This window comes from Mus musculus, chromosome 4 (genome assembly GCF_000001635.26).
Source record: "Mus musculus strain C57BL/6J chromosome 4, GRCm38.p6 C57BL/6J".
Taxonomy (NCBI): domain Eukaryota; kingdom Metazoa; phylum Chordata; class Mammalia; order Rodentia; family Muridae; genus Mus; species Mus musculus.
Genome location: NC_000070.6, coordinates 134,046,760 through 134,071,356, shown reverse-complemented (window position 1 = coordinate 134,071,356; position 24,597 = coordinate 134,046,760). Strand labels below are relative to the sequence as shown.

General features: G+C 51.6%; 1 protein-coding gene and 1 pseudogene across 4 annotated transcripts in view; both read right to left on the bottom strand.

Annotated features, from left to right (window-relative positions):
• The window catches only part of Crybg2 (crystallin beta-gamma domain containing 2), a 31,774-nt gene extending 21,148 nt beyond the window's left edge, over nucleotides 1-10,626 (bottom strand). Inside the window, exons 1-3 of one of the 4 annotated variants that reach the window (XR_003954928.1) lie at nucleotides 10,427-10,626; nucleotides 7,985-8,054; nucleotides 5,403-6,118 (exon numbers count right to left, since the gene is read on the bottom strand). Coding sequence is in view for 1 of the 4 variants with exons in the window: in XM_006538748.4 (XP_006538811.1) it covers nucleotides 5,403-6,118; nucleotides 7,985-8,054; nucleotides 10,427-10,539 (899 nt within the window). In the remaining 3 variants the exon portion in view is untranslated. Of the gene's footprint in view, nucleotides 1-2,820; nucleotides 2,906-4,383; nucleotides 4,447-5,402; nucleotides 6,119-7,984; nucleotides 8,055-10,426 lie in introns of those variants that run through there. The other 3 variants (XM_006538748.4, XM_006538750.2, NM_001162970.1) reach the window with 3 other exon arrangements.
• Zfp683 (zinc finger protein 683) lies at nucleotides 12,416-20,162 on the bottom strand (annotated as a pseudogene).

Sequence of the window (24,597 nt, the reverse complement as noted above, 5' to 3'; positions counted from 1 at the left end):
CAATGTACTACGCCTCAGATTTCTTTCCCCTGAAACCATCCCCCCCTGCCCCATAGGTGGAGAAGTTGTGGGGGGGTGCAGAGGTGCTGGGATTAGAGACACGTGCCACTCCATCGTGCCACTTGTGTGTGTGTGTGTGTGTGTGTGTTTGACTGGATGCCTGCTGTCCACCTCATGCATTCAGGAGCCCACAGAAGTCAGAAGGAGGTTTCAGATCTCTTGGGATGAAAGTTATGAGCAGTTTTAAGGCAACACATGAATGCTAGAAACTGAACCCCAGTCCTCTCCAAAAGCAGAAAGTGTTCTTAACGCTTGAGCCAGCTCTCTGGCGCCTTGGATCTTATTTCTTTGCAGTGCTGGAGATCAAACCCAGGACTTGGTGTGTGCTAGGCAGACACTCTGACTGAGTCTCCTTCTCAGCCCTCTTGTTTGTGCCCTTCCCTCATCCGAGTCTCTATTAGCTTCTTCCCTAAACGGGGACAGTGAACCACACCTGCCAAAGTGGAAATCTGGGTTTGGGAATTTCTGTCTTGGTAGCTACAGCAGCAGCCGTGTGTTGAGGGCACCCTCTTGGAGCACCTGGCTAAATGCTTTCCGCTTTCATTGTTCTACTGATCCAGGGAGTGCAGACTTCATGATGAGCTAAGAGCTAAGTGTGAGCTGGAGAAACGGCTCAGTAGTTAAGAATGAAATGCTGGGGCTGGTGAGATGGCTCAGTGGGTAAGAAGAGTACCCGACTGCTCTTCCGAAGGTCCTAAGTTCAAATCCCAGCAACCACATGGTGGCTCACAACCATCCATAATGAAATCTGACTCCCTCTTCTGGTGTGTCTGAAGACAGCTACAGTGTACTTACATATAATAAATAAATAAATAAGAATGAAATGCTGGTCTTACAGAAGATTCTAATTCAGTCCACAGCCATCATGTTGGGCTGCTTACAACTACCTGTAACTCCAGCTTTGGGAAACCCAGTGCCTCCTGCCCCAGAACACCTGTGTTCACATGCACATAACCATTTATACAGATACACACATACACACACATAACCATATATACAGATACACACATACACACACATCAAATGATAAATCTTTAGTAAATTATAAACAAACACGCCTATTTTGCCAATGAGATTTATAAGGTTCAGATGGATGCAAAATATTTTTCAGTCATACCTTAGCTGTGGAGACTTGTACCCCAAACCTCAGAGCTTAGCCACATTCCAAACTCCCCATATAAATGTTTATATAGGTTTACATATTTATCTGGTAAACCGAGTCTGTGTTTTGATGGCTACTCTATAAATTTTTTTTAATATTTACTTGTTTGCTTTTATACTTTCAGGGAGAGTCTCATTTTGTAGTCCTGGCTGTCCTGGAGCTCACTATGTAGACCAGGCTGACTTCGAACTCACAAGAGATCTCTACCTGAATCTGCCTCCCAAGTACTGAGATTAAAGGCTTGCACCACCACGCCTGCCCCTCTTTTTGATGTTCTGAGATAGCATTTTGCTATGTAACTCTGGCTGGCCTGATAGCATTTATGTAGCCCACTGTGGGCTCCAACTCAAAACAAGTCTTCGTTCTCACCTTCCCAAGCAGAGGGCTGGGATTATATGCATATACTAGCATGGCTGACTGGGGTTCCCCCCAGGGTTTGCTCATTTGTTTGAGACAGGGCCTCATGTGGACCAGTGCGGCTTTGAACTCTCTGTTCCCAAAGAGGGTCTTGAACTTGTTTTTTTTTCTTAAGTTACATTTGGTGAGTGTGTGTGCCTGTATGTGTGTGCACATTCCTGCATGTGTGCATGTGTGTGCACATGTATGTGGATACTCGTGTGTGTGTGTGTGTGTCCCACGATGCACGTGAGGACAGCTTGTGGGTTGTCCCCTTCCACCATGTGGGTTGAGAAGACTGAGTAGTCAGGTTTGACTGCAGACAACCTTTGTCCACTCCCTAGCCGTGACCTTGAACTCTGATTCTCTAGCCTCTACTTCCTCTGAATGGTCAGATGATAGGCATGCCCAACCCTTCCTTTTCCCAGCTCTGGAATGTAACCTAGGGCTTCAGAGGTGCTAGGCAAACCCTCTACCAACTGGGGGACCTCTCAGCCCTGGGGTTCACTTCAGACCTTAAGGAGCAATCCTTGCTTATATCTCCAAGTATGACATAGCAAGGCTGTTTTCAGACCTAGGGACCCCAAAGACCCTGCTCACCTAGCCCCCAACAGCTATACCCAGAGTGAGACATAGGCCCACTGCCCTAATTCTCTCCCCACTCCCTACCTCCCTCCTTCCTAAGAAACTGGAAGAAACAGAACTTTGACCTGCCCTGTGGCCCAGCAGTGACTCAGGTTTTATAAGGGGGCATAGATGAAAGGGCCTGAGGCCCACAGATGTCTGACTCAACTCCAGGACCACTGCTGGTTGTTACCAGTGTCTGGGATAGAGTTTGTGGGGCCTCTGACAGCCTGTGAATAAGGATGGGGAGTCCTGGATGACCCCCAAGACTTCCTTAGCCAGGGTCAGTTGAGAGCAGACACACATGGACACCCTAGGCTCAAACTCAGCTCCTTACAACAGCCCGACCCTGCCACCCTCACTGAAGCTGTGTTCTCTCCCCTGGGATCCCCCACTTTGTCCCTTACTCAGCACCACATAAGTAGCCTCCTCCTCACAGAGTCCCCTGTCTTCATCCCCCCAGATCGCTCGTCATTGGCGGCAAGCGACAAAGCTTGAGCTCTAACCGATTTGTTCACTCATTCATTCATTCAGTGCTAATTATTTGGGGCCAAGTGCCAAGTCCTGGCCAGACTCACCCAAGGCTAGCTTTCTTAAGAAGCTGATATCCCAGGAGTCAGATGTTTGGAAGGTCCCATGGGCTTCAGCAAGGCCACAGGGAAACAGCTTGGGGGAAACTGAAGGAAGGCAGTCCGCACAGGGTTGTATTGATGACGTCCCAGCAATCAGCTCCATGCCATTCTAGGCCCAGCCCAACCCAGGGACAACACCCCCTGATGGCCATTCATTCCTTAAGCATGTGGTCATAGCTTCTGCTTGAATACTTCTAGGGACAGGGAGGTCACCTCCTGACAGTTCACATGTCCCATCCCTAGACAGTCAAGATGGCTAAGATGTTTTTCATGTGTGTTGGAATGTGCCTGCCTATAGCTCCCCACTTTTGCCTTTGTCTGGAGACACACCCCAGTAACCTAGCTACCACCCCTGCAAACACAAGGGCCTGTTCCAAGAGCCCTCTCTTCTCCACGTCTACAAGTGGATTTGCTAGCAAGGTGACCTGTGACCTCTAAGCAAGGTGTGTGGGTATGGGAAGGGAGAGGCTGAGGGGGGTGTGGGGGGAGCGTGGGAAAAAAATCTCAGCTAACCCAACAAGTCCTGGGATTCTCCCCGCTTACCTGTGAGTCACCCCCAAACTAGGCCAAACCAGTCCACAGGCCCACATGCTGCCAAACACATGGCGCATCAGACAGGCATTCACAGAGTCGAAGACCCACCACATCACACAGCACAGAAATACAGAGATACCCGCCTAGACAAACGCAGCCAGGAACACACAGCAACACACACACATGGTCACACACCAAGAGACACAAACACACAGGGGCTCTGTAGGCGTGCAAGCCACACGCTCCACTACAGAACACACAGGCACCACAGCACATGTATGCACGTATCTCCGGAACACACCCATTCAGCTCACAGCCAACAAACAAGCTCTCTCTGCTTTGCAATCCATCTGCCCTTGAATAGGAACCTGTACTTGGTGCACGCAGAGCTCACACATTCCCGCGTGCTACCCGGCTGTACTCTGCCCTTTTCCCCACATTAGTCAAACCTGCTTAAAGAACCCTCCAGCAGAGAGTGGGTCCAGAAGGACAGTGTCCCTGAGAGTCACCTCCTTCCTCTCTAGGGACCTCCTACATTCCAACTCCAGGCTGTATTCACCTAGACCCCAATCAACCAGAACCCCATGTCCCCCACCTCACCCTCCTGCCTGTTTCCCATCTGCTTCTAAAACCAGCTCACTTTCCACCCCCTCGTCCTTGTACAGACTGCCTTCCTATGCTGGGGTACCCTGGCAGCTCTCAGGGCCAGTTTGGATCACCCGTGTCCTCCTCCCTAGGCACAGAACTGGCACACCAACCCCTACCTGGACCTCCTTGCTTTGGCTTTGTTAAGGGTGCTTTTAGATCCATAGTATGTTCCACACAGCAACCACAAGTTACCCTGTGCTCTGCACAGGGCCAAAGAGACCTCTTTGCAAGGTGTGCAGCCTTAGGGGGTTTGGGGAGGTGGCTAGGGTGTAGACAGACCTGGGTTTGAATTCTGACTGGCTGGTTGGCTTTGGGCAAGTGACTTACTCTTGCGGAGCCTCAGTCTCCTGCTCTCGTTAGCTGGGGTTGATGGGAAGGTTAGCTCCTAGTCTGTGGATTAAAGAAGACTACACTTACACTTGAAAAACAAAGCACAGATGACTGGCGCCTCTGCCATCAGCAGCAGCTTCTCAGAGGCCCCTCTGGTGGCCTAGGACTCGCCTAGAGAGGCCTCAATTTCATTCCTCCTTACTGAGTTATGAAGAAGCCATGCCTCCCCGCTCCGAGCCTACCAAGATGCTTTAGGGGACTCACTTCAACACAAATAAAACTCTTCTAAGCTTGGGAGTCTCGGCGCCTCTTTTCGTGGCTGCCCGCAGAGCCTGGTGGGATAATTACCATTGCCAATGGCGTGTACTTAATAAGCATCCCTGTTATTTTGCCAGCCCAGCTCAATGGAGTTCAAAGCATGTTCCAGTAGCCACCCCCTTCTTCCTCATCTCTGACTACCATACCCATTCAGCAAAGCAAGACTCAGAAAAGTTAAGCAACCTGTGCCAGGGCGCCCAGCACCTTGGCAAGGTTCCTATTCCCAGGCTGGGTCCGCAATCTCTTGCAAAGAACCCAGGATTAACAAGAGTACCTGAAAGGAAGGTTACCCTGGCTAGCCTATCCTCTCCATGATGAGATTTCCCTTCCAGGGGTGGGGGGACAGGGAAGGAAGGCAGAGGTGGTTTTCAGCCTACGGGTGGAGAGAGAGAGAGAGAGAGAGAGAGAGAGAGAGAGAGAGAGAGAGAGAGAGAGAGAGAGAGAGAGAGAGAGAGAGAGAGAGAGAGAGAGAGAGAGAATATGAGAGAATATGAGAGAATATGAGAGAATATGAGAGAATATGAGAGAATGAGAGAATGAGGGAGTGGACACTGAGTCGTCTCACACCCAAGGGTACCAAATGAATGGGAGCTTCAAGCGTGGGGAGTCCAGGAACAAGGCAGAGCGACCCAAGTAGGAGTTGCCACATCAGACTCACCTCCCGCCATCACGTCCCTCGGGTGCCAACCTTTACTTACCGGCTGTGTGGGATTCCAGGTTCCCAGCCCACTAGGAGCTTCTGCCGGACCTTGCTTCCCTGATGCTGTGGGGCTTTCAGCGGCGGCTCCCCAGGCGGGTTGATTGGATACCCAGTGATGGGGCGGAGTTCCTGAGGAGGCTCCTGCCAGCCCCTGGATTCCTCAGGGCCGCAGGGGTGGGGAGCTGGTCTGGCCGGTTCCCTACCTTCCTCCCCAGGTGCCCGTCCGCACCCTTGCAGGGTGACAGTGATATGGTAGCGGGTCCTTCTGACACAGAGACGAGTGTGTACGGGCTCTGGCTCTGGCTCGGCTGGCCCTGGGGTGTCGGGCTTACCCTTTGCCCTTGCTGCTGTGAGAAAGGACTCCGGGTGGGGCCATAGGGGTGCGTCTTCCAGGTTGCCAGGTAGCTCTGGGGCGCTGTGTTGGGAGTGCTGGCAGGGGGTGCCTGACCATCCCTGTTTCAAAGAAGGTGAAGCAGGCTCTGGGCCAGAGGGATGGCTGGGACCACCGATGGCTTCGGCAGAGCCTGCCAGCGCTGGACACTCATGCTCCATCGAGCCATAGCCAGCCAAGTCACAGGCGCTGCCCACGGCTGGCCTCTGTAGCCTCCCCAGGGGGTCAGTTTGTCTTCCTGAGCTGTGGAGTCGCTTCTGACTCCATAAACCACCGTGGCTCCTGACTCGAAGGTCCCATTCTGAATGGCTTTGGGTTTGGACCTGGTGGAAAACAGAGGCAGGGACAAAGTGACAGGGACATGGTGTGGCATCTCGCCTCTGGGAATCTAGGGACCCTTGGCTATCTTTGGCTGTTCTCCTTGACCCACAGGAAACTGAGTAGGACCTCTCAGAGCAAGACAGTGAGACAGGACCCTGGCCTAGCCTTCCCCAACTAACTTACACTACAGGAAAGATAACATGGAATCATATCGTAGGGAGGGGAGGACTGCTAGCTGTCAGGTGCCACACTGCTGCCCTATGCACAGGGGTGGCACTGGGCCCAACTCTAACTGCTCTTCCTGAAGCTTCCTCACAACCGTGGTGCAGCTTTCTGAGTCCCTAGCCTCTGGCCCTAATTTAGGGATTAGGGAGTGTGTGGGCAAACCTGGCCCAGCTGCCCACAGCCTCTCCTATTCCCAGTCATCAAAAGGCCCGGGGCCTCCTTCCCTAGGCCCTCCCAGCCCCAAGTTCCCACAGGATAGAAGCAAGCTCCACTACCCCGCTCAGAGGAAGGGGACAATTCCTGACCTATCTGCTGTCCTCCCTGGGAGGAAACAGTTGTGGGAACACTGGGAAGAAGAGAAGGAGCCCAGACACTGGCCCCACATTACCAGATTTTTTTTTAAAGATTTATTTATTTATGTATGCATGAGTACATAGTTGCTGTCTTCAGACACACCAGAAGAGGGCATCGGATCCCATTACAGATGGTAATAAGCCATCACGTGGTTGGTAGGAATTGAACTCAGGTCCTCTGGAAGAGCAGTCAGTGCCTTTAACCACTGAGCCACCTCTCCAGCCCACATGACCAGTTTTTAAGGATGTTCTTGGAAGCAGGAGAACCAAATCTAAGGACAAGGTGCCATCTAGCAGGGGCCTTTGAACCCACCGTCCTTTTCTGTTTTGTTTCTGTGTTTGTGTTTTTTTAAGACAGGGTCTCACTATGTAGATCTGGCTGTCTTCACTCTCTAGACCAGGCTGGACTCCTCCTGCCTTTGCACCTTGAGTGCTGGGATCAAAGGCATGCGCGACCACGTCCAGTGTGATTCTGTCATCTTTAAGTTACTCATTTATGAAACAGACGTGGTCTCCAATTCCCCAGGGGCTAGACACCCTGAGAGATCTGAGAGACAGCATCATCAGGCCCTCATGGAGGCGACTTGGGTTGGAATCCCAGCTCCTCCACACTCTAACGGAGGTGGTATGTAAATTGACCGTGATCAGAGCAGCACATGACTCCGGACAGACACGTTACACAGAGATATAATCCGGGCAGAGTACCCAGGCACAGGAGCACCCACTTATACAAAGAGGAGCAAAGTGGGGTGGGGACTTGGCTGCTTGATGACCTCAGGAGGTAGGTATCTGTTCTCCAAAGGTGCACACTTCTATTTATTCTTTTAAACACTTCCTCTTTTAACTCATTGGATATTAATTTTTAGTTATGTGCACATGCATCTGGCTGCATGCAGATGTGTGCAGGTGCCCACGCAGTCTGGGTGGTATTGGATTCTTTGAAGGTAAAGTTACAGGCGTTGTGAATCACCAGATAGGGGGTGCTGGGAACAGAACCCAGGCCTATGAAGAGCTGCAAATGCTTGTAACCATGGAACCCATCTCTCCAGCATCAAACGCACACACTTTTGACACCCTGATATTCTGTTGTCCTCTCTGCGTCTATTACTGAATTCCTCTCCACGGCTCTGACACAGGTACTACTTGGCCTCTTTAGCAGAGGAGGGGGAGAGATCTCCAGGACCACACAAGGCATCAAAAACAGGGATAACCCACAAGTCTGGGTTCTTCATCCTGCCCAGCCCTCCAGAGCCCCTGCCCCCAGCCTCCTGCGTTTCAGGTTTATCCTACCTTGAGGCTGACGTCGTTGGTGCTGCCCTGACCCTGAGCAAGGTCAGGGCAGCTCTGGCTGCCCCAGGGCCTAAGAAGGAAGCACAGGGAAAAAGAATAAGGACAATTCTGCTGTCCCAACACCTTCCCAACACATAGACTGAGATTAGTGGCCCCTGTCCAGCTAAGCCAGGGCTCACAGTGCCGCAGAACGAGCAACAGCATCCTCTGCTTCCTTCACCAGTCCCCTAACACACACACACACACACACACACACACACACACACACACACAGGGGAGGATAACACACACAGGAGGGAACACACACATGGGGCGATAACACACACACACACACACACATGGGGGGGAGGAAAGACACACACACACACACACACATACACACGAGGTGGGGGACGACACACACGGAGGGGGGGAAACGCACACGGGGGAACAACACACACACAGGAGGAACCACACACACACATGGGGGGGGGACAACACACACACAAATGGGGTGGAGAAACGACACACACACGGGGGGGGGAGGGAGGGACATGACAAGAGCACAGTCCCCCGGTGACTTTATTATTTCCTGTTTATCAAAGCCCTCTGGGTACCAGGCTTGACCCTAGGATCTCTACCTACCTATCTGATCATTTTTAGACCTCAGAAAAATGTCAGCATCTGTGTTCTTCAGATAAGAAAAACAGAGGCACAGAGAGTCAAAGTCACTTGCCCAGAGTCACACAGCTCGTGACCTCTGCCTTAGGCAGAAAGTCAGCAGGACTCTCCCGCTCCAAAGCTTAACTGGACACTGTATTAACGGGAGAAAAACTTAGAAGCGTGTTGCCCAACCTGACGCCCCTCCCCCTGGGTGGGATCAACCAGGATCAGAGGCCTGTGCCTCAGTTCAGGGTCCCATTCCCAGGACTGGTAAGAATGGGGCTCAACTGTGTATGCGGCGGCATGCATGTATCATCATGCTGGCTCTGCAGTCCTTCTCCTGCCCTCCTCACTTCTGACTCAATTGCACCCCAAGCCAGCCTCCTCTCTGAGTGTGGAGGGGTGTGGGGAGAGCCTATCAGGCCTATAGGGCAGGTTTCTGCCAGACAGGGTAAGGGAGAGGGTGTGTCTTCCAGGTGAGAGTGGGCGGAGCTCTAGCAGGGTGTGGGCACCCCAGGGGACCCGGGCTTCCAGGCACAGGGTGGCTGCGCCCTCCCCTCTTTAGGGTGAGAGAGCAATCCCATCCCCTCCCTGCTGCCCCTACCACGCCCTTTTCCCTCCTGGGCCAGCAGGCCTGAAGACAGCTGCGTCACGATAAGATCAGAACAAATTGCCCAGTAACTGCATAGACATACAAACACCCAACACCTGGTACCAACAGCACACCCACACACTCTGCTCATGCAGGGCCTATGAACTATGGGGGCCCACTGGAACTTTCACTATCCCCTCCAAGCCATAGGGTTCAGCCATCCACAGGGTAGGGCTGTCCTCCACTCTGAGCTACCATGAAGGGCTCACAGAGGTAAAGGAATTTGCCCAGGCTACTCAGCCAGCTGGCAACCATGGGTTGTAGCCTACCATCACTGGCTTCTGCTCTCGCCATCTCCATAGCAATCGGGGGTTTTGGAGAAGCGCCTTTCAGAAGTCAGCCAGCCGAGGGGAGGGGCGAGGGGAGGGGCGTATGTATCTCAGCCTCATCTCTTCCCAACTGTGTGACTTTAGGTAGGTGACTTCACGTCTCTGAACCTCTACTTCCGGATCTGAGTCACACTCGTTATATGTCTTCCAAGGCTGCCAAGAGGATTGCTTCAGATCAGCCAGGGAAAGCACGAAGCAAGTGGCACATAAAGGTTTATTGTGGGTACAGTCTAGAGTTATCGCCAGGTTCCGGGGAACCTGACAGGGGAAGCCCATGTGTGGCAACTGAGGGCAAAGACAGTTCCAGAACCTGTCGGGGGCTCACAACAAAGGACCTCAGAGGCCAGAGAAACATTGCCCTGGGGCGTGAGAACCAAAGTCCACAGCCACAGCTGGCAGCAAAAGGAGGTACTACTGGGTGGACAATCCTTAGTCCGAAGCTTGCCTGACAGGAAGTTGTCAAAGTTGCTTTAAGTTACAAAAGAAAAACACTCAGACACTCCAAAGTCTTGGAGCATATTCGTAATCCCAGCACTTATGAGGCTGGATAAGAAGACAGGCACAAGTTCAAGGCCGGCGTGGTACTACTACCTTATCTTCTAAGGCACACACACACACACACACACACACACACACACACACACACACACACAAAGAAATTCCACAGTTCACAGATCCAAATCATGGCACAAGGTCACTACTCATGCATGCCAATTAGAACTCTACATTTTTATACACAGAGAGAAAGAGAGGGAGAGTCACAAACGCATACCCCTAGGCCAGGGTTGCTCCACCCAGCCTTTCTCCATCTCCCCTCACCTATCCTGGAGTCTGGCCTCCTTTGAGATCTTCCCCTTCCTCTTCCTTCGGCCCCCTAGTCCAGTCAAGACCTGGGCCAGGCGAGCTCGGAAGCCCCTGCGCTGTTCTCTCATGGCGAGATCCGGGTCTCCAAGTCTGGGGCTTTGGACCGGCGGAGCACTTGGCTGAGGGTGCCACCGGATCCACTGACCAGGCCAGAGAAGCGCCTCCTCCGGCCCGTCCCTCTGTGCAAACAGCAACCTTGCATGCAAGGACAGCGGGTGGGGACCTGATCCAGATGTTGCCCATGCCCTGGGGCTGAAGGTGCACCTTTAGGGAGCTGTGCCCACCTCAGGTCTCAATCCGGAGCACTCCTCCGAAGTCCCACACAGACCTCCCCCCTCCCGAGCTCCTGTTCTCTGCTCGGTCTGCCTCTGGGAGGTGGATTTGTGTGCGCACTCGGAGAGTAGGACCTGCTCACAAAAGTTCGTAAAGACAAAGGGGAGTCTGGGACCCCAGGGACTAGGAAGCTGGACCGAGTCTAGGGAGCTCCAGGAGTTGCTAGGTCCCTGGAGCAGAGCGCGGGCAGGAAGCGGGCAGAGTCCCGCCAACTGGACCAGCTGGGCGGGGCTTAGCCAAAGGGCTGACTTCCCAGCACCCCAAAGGTGTGACAAAAGGTGAGCAAAGCCTGGGCCTTCTTTGCTGACAGGGCCAAAGCCCGTCCACCTTGCCATTGCCTGATGGGCTCCTTCGGAGGGTTCTTGGAGCCACCTACCACGTGGAGTGGGATTGTCACTCCATATGAAGGTGAGGAAGCCACCTGAAACCAACAGAGGTGCTACTGGCACCCCCTGCCGCACTAGGCCACAGAACCTCACAGAGGCTAAAATTGAGTCATTTGTTGCAGCGTTCTTTTATTGCGCTTCTAATCTAATGTCCCAGGCAGTTTCATTTGCCTGCCTGGCTCACAGGTCAGAGAAAGGAACACTTCACACATCTTAGGGGATCCCCAGGAGGTAGGCCATTGGGCTCAATTGCCCCATTCTTTTGAGGCACTTCCTTTTCTGTAGTCATGATTGGTTGGATGCCCTTTGTCCTCTGGTTCTGGTACACGGGAGACATCATAATTCTGGGTCATGAGAGGACAGGAATATCTTTTTTTTTTTTAATAAAGACCTATTATATATATATATATATATATATATATAAGTACACTGTTGCTGTCTTCAGACACACCAGAAGAGGGCATCAGATCCCATTACAGATGGTTGTGAGCCACCATGTGGTTGGTGGGAATTGAACTCAAAACCTCTGGAAAAACAGCCAGTGCTCTTAACTGCTGAGCCATCTCTCCAGCCCCGACAGGAGATATCTTATGCCTCTTTTTTCATCTCCTTCCCAGGGAGAATTGCATCCCACTGGATCATGGGAGGTAACACCAGCTGACCTCTACTTGGGCTGAGAAGGAACTGCAATTTGAAAGTGATAAGCAGGAACCCACAGGACAATGGGAGGTATTGGGAGAGGTGTTCAGCAAGGAACGCAAGGAACCCAACATGTCCTGTGATGGGCCAACACACAAATTCGTTCTTGCTTCATTCTCCAGTTCCTTCAAGATGCTCCGTCCATCATGCCAGGTAACTGAAGTGGCTGATAAGAATCTCACAACTGAGGTCCTCCTGCCCCCGGTTTCCCTCCTCCCTGTGGTCACACTCTGCCTTCATCCAGTCCAGAAAGGTATAGCACTGTCCCGTGGTGAGCTGAGATAGAGAACTCAGGTCCAGATAGGTCACAAACAAGAGAGTGGAACCCAAACCCAGCCTGAGGCAGAGGGCTCCACCCCCACATGGGCTGTGTGCCCTGCGGTTTCTAGGTGATGGGTGGGATCTAGCAGGGACATTCCCCTCCACTGGAGACTCTCAGGAGGCCTTGACTGATGCAGCACTGAGACCATCTTTTAATCGCTAACACTCTGCTCCCGGAGAAATCCCAGCACCATTGCTCAAGCTGGCTACCCCTGCTTTCCCTTGGATTCCGAGGACACCTTGTCCACAGTCCAGCCCATCTTCTTCTCCACAAGATCTAGCGCTCCTTGGTGCCACTGGGCAAGGCAGGTGAGAGAGGCGAGAGGTAGGTGGGTGTGGGTCAGGCCACGGAGCTGAGGAGCCCGCAGCCTGTGGTGCAGCTTAGGGTAGACATTCGGTGTGAGGTAACTTGGACACAGGCCGCACTGGGAGGGCTTGGCACCTGAGTGCAGCCGAAGATGGGTCTTGAGGTTGCTGGAGCTACTGAAGCGCTTGTGGCACACCTGGTAGAAACGGGTGCTCCCGTCATCGTCATCTCCGGCTCCCAACTGGCTCAGGGACACTCTCCCCACCCCCACCCGTCTCGGAAACACCTCCCCTAACCCATCTCCCTGTCAATGCAGACCCGGAAGCTCTTCCTCTGGGCTAGAGCCTGTGGGCGGGGCTTAGTTTTCTAATTTCATTTCTGTGTGACTCTTTATGAGTGACTTCCCTCGGAGTAACTTTCTTTCTCTGCCAGCCATAGATGCGCACTGACTTTCATCCTCATCAGTTAGAGAAGACCAACTAAGGGACTCACATAGAGCCCTGACGCAGGGGGCGGAGCCAGCATTTCCTGGGGGCTGGGCAAGCCAGGCACTGACCTTGCAAAGGTCTTCCCAAGGAACCACTAAATAAGCAGAGGCTCAGAGGAAAGAAGCCACCAGCCAAGGGCCACACAAGTTAAGAGGAGCTAGGATTTGAACAGTGGTCTGACTTTGTAGCGTAGACTCAGAACCACCACACCGGTCTCACTCTGCCCCTGTCAAGGGAAGACTCCCTGCCTCTGCCCTCCCAAAGGATGAGGACAGACTCAAAGAAGGAACTCACCGATCCAACTGTTTCCCTACTTGGAGTCCTAGCTGAAACTATGGCTCCTTCAACAACACAGGGAGGTAGGAAAGGGCACGCATGCGCCAGAACTGTCAACTTCATTGTTCTCCATGCATAGACATGTGGCTGTGGGTGTTTTGTTTTGTTTTGTTTTGTTCGAGACAGGGTTTCTCTGTATAGCCCTGGCTGTCCTGGAACTCACTTTGTAGACCAGGCTGGCTTCCAACTCAGAAGTCCGCCTGCTTCTGCCTCCTGAGTGCTGGGATTAAAGGTGTGCGCCACCACCGCCCAGCTGCGGCTGTGTTTTGTTCTCCAACATCACTTATTCCTGTGACCATCCCACCGCCCCTCACACACACACACACACACACACACAAACACACGTGCACCCACAAGTTCGCTCCACTACCACCTTCCCACCCTCCACACCCTCCTCCTCCTCTCTCCTTACGTAACCCATGCCACCCCTCCAGGGACTTAGGAGTCCTCCCCAAGCTGCAAGTGCCCGTGTGAAGGGGAGAAAGGTGTCACCTGGCACTGGTGGGGCCGCTCCCCGGTGTGCACCAGGTGGTGCTTTTGCAGGTGGGCCAGCTGGGTGAAGCGCTTCTGACACAGGGCACACTGGAACGGGCGCTCGCCACTGTGTACTCGCAGGTGAACCTGGAAGAGATTTTGCCAGCCATGTAGAACATCTAACAGCCTAAGCGTCCACTCCAAATCTCCACCCACATCCTCTGCAGGATCCTGTGCTGCTACAGAGCCTCTCTACTACCTCCCTCAGAAGTTAGAACTCAGACACTCTCAGGACCCAGATCTACCCTGTAGCAGAGATTCAGGAAGCCAGATAAGGGGTACCCTAGGTATCCCCTAGAATAGCTATTTCAAGTACAATTCACAGACCGGCAGCATTGGTATGACCTTAGGAACATGCTGAAAAGGCCGATTCTAGGGGCCATCATTAAATCTGAGGCCAGAGGCCGGCAATCTGCAGATTTGCTAACTGTTTCTCCAGTAACCATAACCTGCACAGAGCTTGTGGTCCTTGCTAACAGTGAGGGGCCCATAGGCAGCCCAGGCTGGACAACACCTGTACAGTTGACACCTATAACATCTGGCCTTATTTGTGGGATCCCACTTGAAAAAGGGCTCTTTGTAAGACTGTGTTCTCGATTCACCAAAACCTACCCACTCCCCCTCTCTTTTAACTTTCAAAAGCAATAAAGAGGCTTAGCTGGGAATTCAGAGAGAGTGCTGTCTAGGAAAGAGCTTAGTAGTTGATGCCAAGAAACTGAAATCCAAGCTTGAATCCACTAATAATAAATTGTGGTACGCTGGAAATTTCTGTCTACCATGGGCCTCAGTTTCTCCATTTTTAACTTAAATAAGGTAATGTCACAGTCTTTCAGGATGCAGGAGACTTTGATGTGCACCCCCTACCCCTTTTTTTGAAATGAAATCTCACTAGGTAGTCTTCGTCCTCCTGGGAGTTGCTATGGAGACCAAGCTGGTCTCAATCCCACTGAGATCTGCCTGCCTCTGCCACCCAAGTGCTGGGATTAAAGGTGTGCACCACCACTGCCCGCTTTTATTTTTAGATGGAGTCTCACTGTATCGCCCAAACTGTCCTTGGATTTACACTGAAACGCTCCTGCCTCAGTTTCCTGAATGTTAGGACCAAAAGTGTGTTCCACCAAGCCCAGGTGGTGCCCAGCTTATCCCATATTTACTTCCACCAGGGTGAAATCGCAAGACCACTTGTCCCTAGGAGGTGTCCAGGAGTGGCTTCCAGACTCCAGAAATTGATTCTGGAAGCAAGGTGAAAGGCAAGAGAGTCACAGGAAGATTGAAAGGGACAGCAGGACCCAGGGAGCTGATACCTTGAGGTTGGAGAGTTGCCCAAAGTTCTTGCCACACACGTTACACTCGTATAAGATTTTACCATTCTCTTTCTTCAGAGGGTAGGGCAGGGCTATGACACCTGCCCGGGAGCCTGGCACAGCCCGCCTTGTTGGAGCTGCCACACCAGCTTGTCCTGGGGTCCGGGTATCTCTAGAGCTCCGACTCTCAACCTGGGAGTGTAGGGTGTGGCCGGCACTCTGGAAAGCTCCCGAGTGGAGAAGCAGGGTCTTCTCTTGGGGAATACGAGGTCCAGACCCACTGGCTGTCATAAGCAAGCTGGGCCCAGCCACGGTGGGGTATGTGGAGTGTGGGGGCAGCATGAAGAGGTATGGATGTTGGGCAGAAGGTAGGGCCCCATAAGTGAATAGGTAAGGGAGAGGCAGAAGTGGGTACCCAGGGAAGATGGGGTAGATGTGGATAGGGGGTTCCTTGGAGATGAGAGTGGGAGGAAGCCAGGGCCAGAAGGTCAAGGGACTAAGGCTCTTTCTGTCCAGCCCAGCATCTGGGAAGGAGCTAGTACGGGGAGGGAGGTGTGGGTAGGCGCCTCTTTCTGGCTCATTTCCCATCTCCTCTCTGTTCAGTGAGTCCTTGATTGTGAGTTTCTCACTGTCGGTGGAGGCTTTGTACAAGCTTGGCGGCTGGTGTCCTAAACCAGAAAGGGAAGATCATTAGGCCCTATACTGCCTGCAGGCGAAGAGCTCAGAGCTGGGAAAGAACCCGCAAGAACCCGCAGCTTGAGCTAGGCACTTTTCTCTGGGACTCAGTTTCCCCACTGCTACTGAGCCTTTAATAAAAGCCGCCAGTGTGCGGGGAGCGACTGGCAAATTCAGGGAGAGAAAAATCCTCTGAGCAGCCCACTTGACGTCAGGGAGAGGTTAAGTATACCCAGAGGCAAACTGAAGTTTCAGGGAGAGATCCCAGATTTAAAATATGAATTTGGATGTCATGGGTCAAAAGGAGGCAGCCTAAGGGTCCCAAGAGGCAGCTGCTGAACACATGACTAAATTTAGTAAAATGTTCAGTTCTCCGCTGGGCAAATGTGGCGCATGCCTGTCGTCACAGAATGTGGGAGGCCTAGGCAGAAGAATTAGGAAGGAGTTCACTGTCACCCTTGACTGTGTAGTAAGTATGAAGCCAGCCTGGGCTACCTGGGATCCTGTCTCAATAAAAGCGAACAGAAAAAAAAAATTAAAAATTATAGGGACCCCCCCCCAAGATGGCTCAGCAAAGAAAGGTGCTTGCTGCCAAGCCTGAAGATCCAAGTTGAAGCTCCAAAATCCACACATCCACATGGTAGAAGGAGAGAACTCACTCCTGCAGGCTGTCCTCTGACCGCCCACTACACACCAGGTACCCAGGCAGCAAAGTGTGTCTGGGGCTCTTGCCTCACCAGTGATGGAGTCCCAGCCTCCTCTGCATCCCCAAACCTGGATCCCCTTCAACCCACCAACAGAGCTCTCAGATCCAGCCCCCAGGCCCCAGACTCACTCATGTTTGAGGCGTCTTCTCCGAGGTCCTGTGGGGCTCTGCCTAGGGGTGTCTTCTGCAGGGCACACAAGCATAGGTCCGGGCTTTCGGGGCAGGCCAGCAAGGGAGATTTAGCTGGTGCCAGTGGTAAGGGGCACATCCTCTCGCTCCAGGCTAAGTCATGAGCACCCACTGAGTCTGCAAGTGGCTGAGAAGCGTCAGCTGAGCAGACCTGGGAAGCAGAGGAAGGGGCTTAAGGCCCTGGAATGGAGAGTCTCCTGTTTAGAGTCTAAGGGGAAACAGGTAAGCTCTGGACACTCACCCACTCCACCCTCCATTCAAATGGTTCTCCTTCCCTCCTCCAAAGGTTTCTCCAAGGCTTTGTTCACTGACTGAATGCCCTTCCCCATATAACTTGTCCTGTTCTCCCTCTAAACCCCCACTCCCGATCACCCTGGTTTTCATCTCTTGGTTATTCCGAATGGGACCAAGGTAAACTCAGGGGGAACTTCACATCCTAGACTGCAGACCCCACAGGATAATTCTGGGCCCCCTTCCACTAAAGTCCAAGTCCATATACATCCAGCAAGGCTTGTGTGCCCATCCCTCTTCTTGTCCATAAAGACAATCTGAGCCATCTAAAACATGAGCTCAGGGCCTCTGAGGCCTAACCCAGTCATGCATTCCGCCCTCCTATTAATTGGCAGACATTCTCAGAGGGACGGTTAGGTCCCACCCTACCTGGTCATCTTGATAGAGCTGGAAGTCCAGACTGGGGTACAGGGACTCTCTTAAACCATCCAGGGCTTTCATCTTGTAGCAACAAGCCAACTGGGCAGCCTCCACTACCTGATGGGGGGGGGAGTTGAGGTGAGCTGAGAAGGCTGGGTTCTACCTAGCACTGGTTCTCTCACTGGGAAGTGAGGCTGTAAGCAAGTCACTTTCTTCCTGGCCTCAGTTTCTCCATTTGAGAAATGGAAGACAGGGACTGGAGAGGCAGCGTAGCAGAGTGGGTGTCTAGCATGCATTATCTCCATCAATACATGGAGATCATGGATACATCAATACATGGATAAACTGGGCGTGGTGGGGAACACTGTAACTCGGGCACTCAGGAGGAAGTGGAGGGGGGGACTCCAAAAAGTGAAGAAAACTGGGTAGGTCCTAGCTAATGTGTGCCTTTTTTGGTTGGTTGGTTGTTTTGTGTGAGTGAGTGAGTGTGTGTGTGTGTGTGTGTGTGTGTGTGTGTGTGTGTGTGTGTGTGTGTTTCTCTGGGTATCTGGCTTTTCTGGAACTTGCTCTGTAGACCAGGCTGGTCTCGAACTCAGATCCACTTGCCTCTGTGTCCCGTTTGTACCACCACCATCTGGCTGACAACTGTCTTAGTTCTGACATGCAGAAGCTGATGACTCTTTCCTAGAAAGCGCATGAAGGATATTAAACGAAGACTAGAGTCCTCATGAGGGCTCTGAGGGAACATTCTGGATTCCTCAAGGCTGTGGCGAATTAGGAGCCTGCTCTCTCTCTTTGTGGAGAACAGGACTATAGCAACCAGAGGCTCCTACCATCCAGGCTTACCTAGGTGGCTTTTCTGGGAAACACTAGGAAACATTGGGAGATGGCCCAGGTGCTACCTGGCTTGCCTGACAAGATGATGCCCCAGTGTTCAGCTGGATGCCAGTCGGCTCCCTGCTGCTCGGGCATCTTCATCTGAGGCCACACAATATGGGGACCAACTTGGCTATGCAAATCCTCCCCTCTCCTCCCCTCCCAGGTGGCCCCAAATGCCCCCTCAGACGCTAAAACCACAATCCAGGCACTCAGGCCCCCAATGCCCTGCTCTTCCCCTCTCTCCCAACTGTTGCTCTGCCTCAGCTCTCAAATACCGTGGCCTGGAAGGCACCAGCTGGCCGTGTGGGCTCTTCGCCAGGTTCTGCAGCAGCCCTCTCTGGCTGGGAAGGAAGGAGGTCGGGCAGGCGGGTAGCGGTGCTTGTATCTGAGGCCCCAGGGGGTGAGAGAGTTGACAGGAAGATGCAACACATTTGAGGTTGCCTTAAATAGACTTCCAGGAAAGAATGCGAGGGTCTGAGCAGGATGCCAAGGCCCCTTTGGTCCTAGGACATGATCTTCTTGTTTGGATTTTTTTTTTTTTTCCTTTTTGAAACAGGGTCTCCCATAGCTGAGGCTGGCTTTGAACTCCTGGTCCTCCTTCACTAGCACTGGTACTGGGGGCACATTTACCACACCCACCACTCAGACTTGGGTATGAGTTTTGGCTGTGGTCCTGGCTGCCCCCTGCTTCTATTGGTATACTATGTTGCTATTGTTTTGAGACGTAGCCCAGTAGTCTTATAACTCCCTCTATAGCCCAGACTGGCTCTGAACCCTGGTATCCTCCTGCCTCCACCTCTTAAGTTCTGAGATTGCAGCCCTGAACTTCTATGTCTGGTCTTTTGTTTGTCTGCCTGATACATTTATCCTCTGTGCAAAGTTCAGCAAAGGCTCTCCCACGGCAGCCTCTCCATTGTACAATGGGAAAATCCATGTGACACACACTCTGACTAGAAGATGTAGCAACAGGGTTAAGGTGAGCGTCTCCCAAGGATCACAGTAAACAGCTACTTTCGCAAGCAGCCTGCTATGTGCCTGGCCCTGTGCAAGGGCCTTCAGGTGCTTTTATCCCTTTTAATCTCCACCACAAATCCGAGGAGTTGATTTGATTCTTCCCATGATCAATGGGCTCATATGGAGTCCGAAACTCATCCAAAGTCACACAGCAACTAGCCAAGAGGTCTCTAGTGTCAAACCTTAGACTTTGGGATCTCTTGGTAATGTGAGTTCCCCATGCTAACCTAACACACCAGAAAGAGCTGGGTACTTGGATCTTGGCAGTCACTGCCCCACTACTGTCCCTTGTCATGGTTTGCCTGCCGTTAATTCATTGGGCTACTTGGGGCTAAACCCAGGGCCTTGTACAGGTAGGCAAGTGTCTTCTCCTTACTTTTTGGGGGTGTGTTTGTGTGCATGCATGTGTACATACATGTGTGCATCTGTATGCATATGCATCTGTGTGCACATGCATCTGTGTGTACACGTATCTGTGTGCACATGTATATGGAGGTCAGAGGGCAACAACAGGTTTCTTCCTCCATTATTCTCCATCATATGTTCTCTATATGAAAGTACATATATTCTTTATATGTATACTTTAATATATATATATATACATATATATATACACTTTTAAAATGTTTATTTTAAGTGTGTGTGTGCATGTGCATGCATGCATGCATGCGCGTGCGTGTGTGTGTGTGTGTGTGTGTGTGTGTGTGTGTGTGTGTGTGTTTATGTGTGCACACACGTGAGTACAGGCGCTTGGAGAGCCAATAGCAGCCAGATCGTCCAGGACCTGAGGTTACAGGCTGTCAGGAGTCATCTGATACGGGTGCTGGGAATCGTACTCCAGTCCTGAGAGCAGTAAGTGCTTTTACCCATGATCCACCTCTCCAGGCCCTCCATCTTATTTTTCGAAAGTGGGATTGCAGGCACGTGCTGCTGTGCCCAGCTTTTTGTGAATGCTGGAAATCTGAACTCAGATTTACTTTACCCACCCACCCATTTCCCTAGTCCTTGTCTGTCTATCTGTCTTAAGACAAGGTCTTATTATGTAGCCCTGGCTGGCATAGAACTGCAAAGCCAGCCTTGAACTCACAGAGCTCTGCCTGCCTGTCTCCTGACTGCTGAGATTAAAGTTTGGACCATGCCTATCTGGGTTTTACTTTTTTAAAAGACAGACAATAAGTTGCCAAAGTGTTGTGTGACAAGACTTTTCCTGGGGAGGTGTCACATATGAGCCTACTCGTGGACACCGACCACCCAAGTCTAAGTTGGTGAGCCAATGAGTTTTACTGAGATTACTTATGGGTGAGGGGTTACTTCCAGGAGCAGAAATATGACTCAAAGACGGGGCCATTATCAAAGCCCAGCCCAGTGTGGGTGACAGCTCACAAAAGCTGGTACCCCTGGTGCACACTGCAAGCTCAACAGGCTAGAGAGTGTCCAACCTCTTCCAGGCAGCTCAGCTAGTTTCTGCTTCTCACAGGCATCTGGGGTGGTCTCAGAGACTTCAAAACAGCTGGTCTGGTCTGCACATCTTCATTGTTTACTCTGGGAGGGCGGGGCCTAGTGAACCTGGTCAGTTTCAGGAACTTCCTGAACTTATTTTGAGTTGTTTGCCTGCTGTCTTAAGGAGCTTCCTTACAGGATTGAGTTTCAGTGTAGGAGGAAACCACCACATAACAGGAGTCTGGGTTTGAGTTTACCATGCTCCTGCCTCAGTCTCCAGAGGAGGTGGGATTACAGGTTGGCTCCATAACTCACTTTTCTACTTTTGTTTTAAAATTTTAAAAAATTATTTATTTTCTCAGGCTTGGAGGAAGTGATAACCCTGAGTATCCTGAAACTCACTCTGTAGACCAAGCCAGCCTTGAACTCAGAGATCTGCCTGCCTCTGCCTCCTGAGTGCTGGGATTAAAGGTGTGTGGTATGTGCTACCACTGCCTGGCCATTTTTTTTCCTTGTGGCACAACAAAACTTCTATTAACATTTTGAACAGAAGTTCAACTATTGCTGAAACTTGCAATTGCTAAATGTGACTTGGGGCAAATGAAGCAGTAGACAGGTAGATGAGCATGGAGTTTTTTGAGGGTTTTTTTGGGGAGGTGGTTAGATTGATTTTTATTACTTTTAACTGTGTGCACATGTGTGCCCATATATGGGTACGTGAAGGTGTGCACAGGTCCCTGAGGAGGCCAGAGGCAGCCCTCTGAGCAGGAGTTACAGACAGTTGTGAGCCGCCTAACATGGGCACTGGGAACAGGAAGTTCTCTTAACTGATGAGCCATCTCTCCAGCCCCTAAGTTTTGATTTTAATCTGTGTGTTTAATTACAGGGTGCATGTCGTCCGCTTTCTTTCTGTCCCTAGCATCGCTGCTGTGCCTCTCTTGGTTCATGCCATGCCTTGCATACTTGTTGCCTACTCTGTCTTGGCTGGGTAGTGCTCCTTTGCAGGGGGGTGCTCCCTCATGGTCTTCCCCTATTGGTGGGAGAGGGAGACAAAACTGGAAGAGCCCAGCAGAATCAACGCTGTGTGGAGTGGTTAATCCGGCCCTGCTAGATTTATTTCATGCAATTGTAAATCTCTTAATCGCTCTTGTTTCTTCATATGTCAATCTCTGCCTTATGGAGGTTCATCCAGGAGCCCTCAAAATAATCAGTGTAAAGCCCTTTAGGATGGGCCTGGGCCTCAGCAAGTGTTTGGCACAAGCAATTATTTAGTTTGTTTCACTACCCTTGTCAGGCAGGGACCTAAGACAGCTTCCTAGAGAGTTCAAAAGGGCAGGGCTGCACTGGGGTAGACTGAGTTCTGATTCATGGCTTTGTACATTAACCCCTTCTTGGCTGGAGACCACCTGCCCAGATGCAGTGCAGTCTGCCCCTAATCCATTCTACTCAGTGCCAGCACCCCACCTCGTGGTATGGCAGCCCTCGTTGTGTGCCAGCCACTGGGCAAGACGTGTCTACAGGCTTTGCCTCACCCCATCAGCACCACAGATGCCTCGCCCCTTCAAGATGGATATTACGGTTCCCAAACCCACACTCAACAAAAGAGAGTGACTCGTTCAACATCACAGATCTCCAGATGCGAAGACAGGAGGTTTTTGCAGGGGTGTGAGGTGAACCAAAGCTGCAGTTCTGTGAGGCGATTCACCTAAAGGTAGAATGAGGAGGACGGCTGAGAGTACAAGAGAGTGGGGCCAGGCGGTATGATCCACAAGCTGAGGCAGGAGGATCCCAAGTTCTAGGCCAGCCTGGGAATTCTAAATGAAAAAAAGAACAGGGAGGAGAAAGAAGGAGGAGGAAGAGGAAGAGGAGGAGGAGAAGGAGGAAGGAGAGTGGGGGAGGCTGGGGAGATAAGGGAGCAGTCTTACAGAGGACTAGAGTTGGAATCTGTCCCAGCACCCACATGGCAACTCACAACTGTGTGTAATTCCAGCTCCAGGGGATCCAACACCCTCACACAGGCACACATGCAGGCAAAACACCAACGCATGTAAAATAATAAAAATAAATTTTTAAATTTTTAAAAAGAAAATGAAAAAAAAGATTTTGGAGTATACTGGAAATTAGCCATGAGAGTCAGATTTTAGATACTTTGTGTGTGTGGTACTAGTGAATGAAGTCAGGGACTCTCATTCTGTTTTAAGCACATTTCATCGATTGCCAATGAGGTACCATGCACTGGACTGCCTCCTGTCGACTGTCTCTCATGGGAATACGGCCCAGGCTGTGGACGCTGCAGACCAGCTCGCAGAGGGCTTGCTGGCTGCTGTGGACTCAACATCAGGACATCACGGCTGAGACGGCAAAGCTTCCGGGGCAGAGTAAAACAGAGCTGGGAGTTGATCTGCTTGCACAGGTTAGGGATCCAATGGTAGTATAGGCAAATCCTGCTTCCTCCTCGAGGCCTTCTTTGTCCCGTAGTCACTGCCGCCTGTAAGGCTAAGCAGCCAAGGGCCAGCCGGCTCCGCATGTGGCTCCCAGAGCTCTGTCGTAGGCATATTTTTGAGGGTACTGAGCTGGCACTCCAGGTCAGGAGAGGGCCTGGCACTGTGGCTGGCCAGAAGGAAAAGCAGACCTGGAGGAAGGACGTGATTCTGAGGACTGTGCTACGGGCTACGGGAGGGTGGGGGGAGGGCTCCCCTACCTCTGTTCTGTGGTTGACACCTTCCCTCCCTCTGCCTGACACCTTCCTACTTATCTCCTCCGGCAGCATAAGTGTCAGTCTGTCAGATGCCCTGAGTGGGCCCTGACTTCACACCCCAGGGTGAGGAAGAGATCTTGAGATAGGGTGTTCAAGCTCCTGCTTGTGCAGAAAGTCATGGAGGCCTCTTGCATCCTTCTTCTCCACCAGCGGTGACCTTCCATTCCTTCTGGGTACCAAAAGTCCAACCATGTCTTCAGGTGATGTCCAAGGTCTTTTCACCAAGCCTCTTATTTCCACCATCCCCAAGGGTTGGAAACAAGACACTATGTTGCTTGGATTCAAATCCTCCCCGTCCTGTTCTTTGCATGACGATGAACGTATGTGGTGTGCATGCGCAATTGTATTCATGTTTGCATTTATGTGTGCTGGTGCTAATGGATTTGTGGAGATCTGAGGTTAACACTGAGAGAGTCTTCCTCAGTTGTTCTCCGTTCTGTTCATTTATGCAGGTTTCTCAGTCATGCCCAGCCCGTTCAGATATGGCTGTTCTCACTAGCCAGCTCATCCCAGGGAATCCCCCTAGCTCCACTTCCCCAGAGCTAGGATTACAAAACTGGGAGAGGGTCTGAACTGGACTCTGGCACACAAGTGCTCTATCCACTGAGCCACCTCCCTGTATCCAAAGAGCTAACATACTTTACTCTTAGCCACTAGGAGGCATCGCCTATCGTGTGCACGATGTGCGAGATCCAGTGCAACAGGGCATGGGGAAAAAGGAGAGCCCACCTCTCTAGCCTCCAGAAAAGGAAGCTATACATAATGGACATCCATGTACCAGATCCTGCGATGGCCAGGAAGGAGCAGCAGGTGGTGGATTTCGTCAGGGTCTCCTATATGCCAAACCTTTTTACATTCATCTCACATAATAGCTGTCATCACAGTTGATGAAAACAACTATTAATGTCCAGCTTAGTGTCCAAAGACTGAGGGTCCAGCTGATAGCTTCAACACAAGGAGTAGTGAGGTAGCCCCAGAATAAGCAAAATGAAAAAGGTACCTGGCACTCCGACTTGGTGTCAAGGTAGCAAGAAGGCTCAGGACTCAGGCAAAGCCCAGAACAGGGGCCATTTTTTTTGTTTTTGTTTTTTGTTTTTTCGAGACAG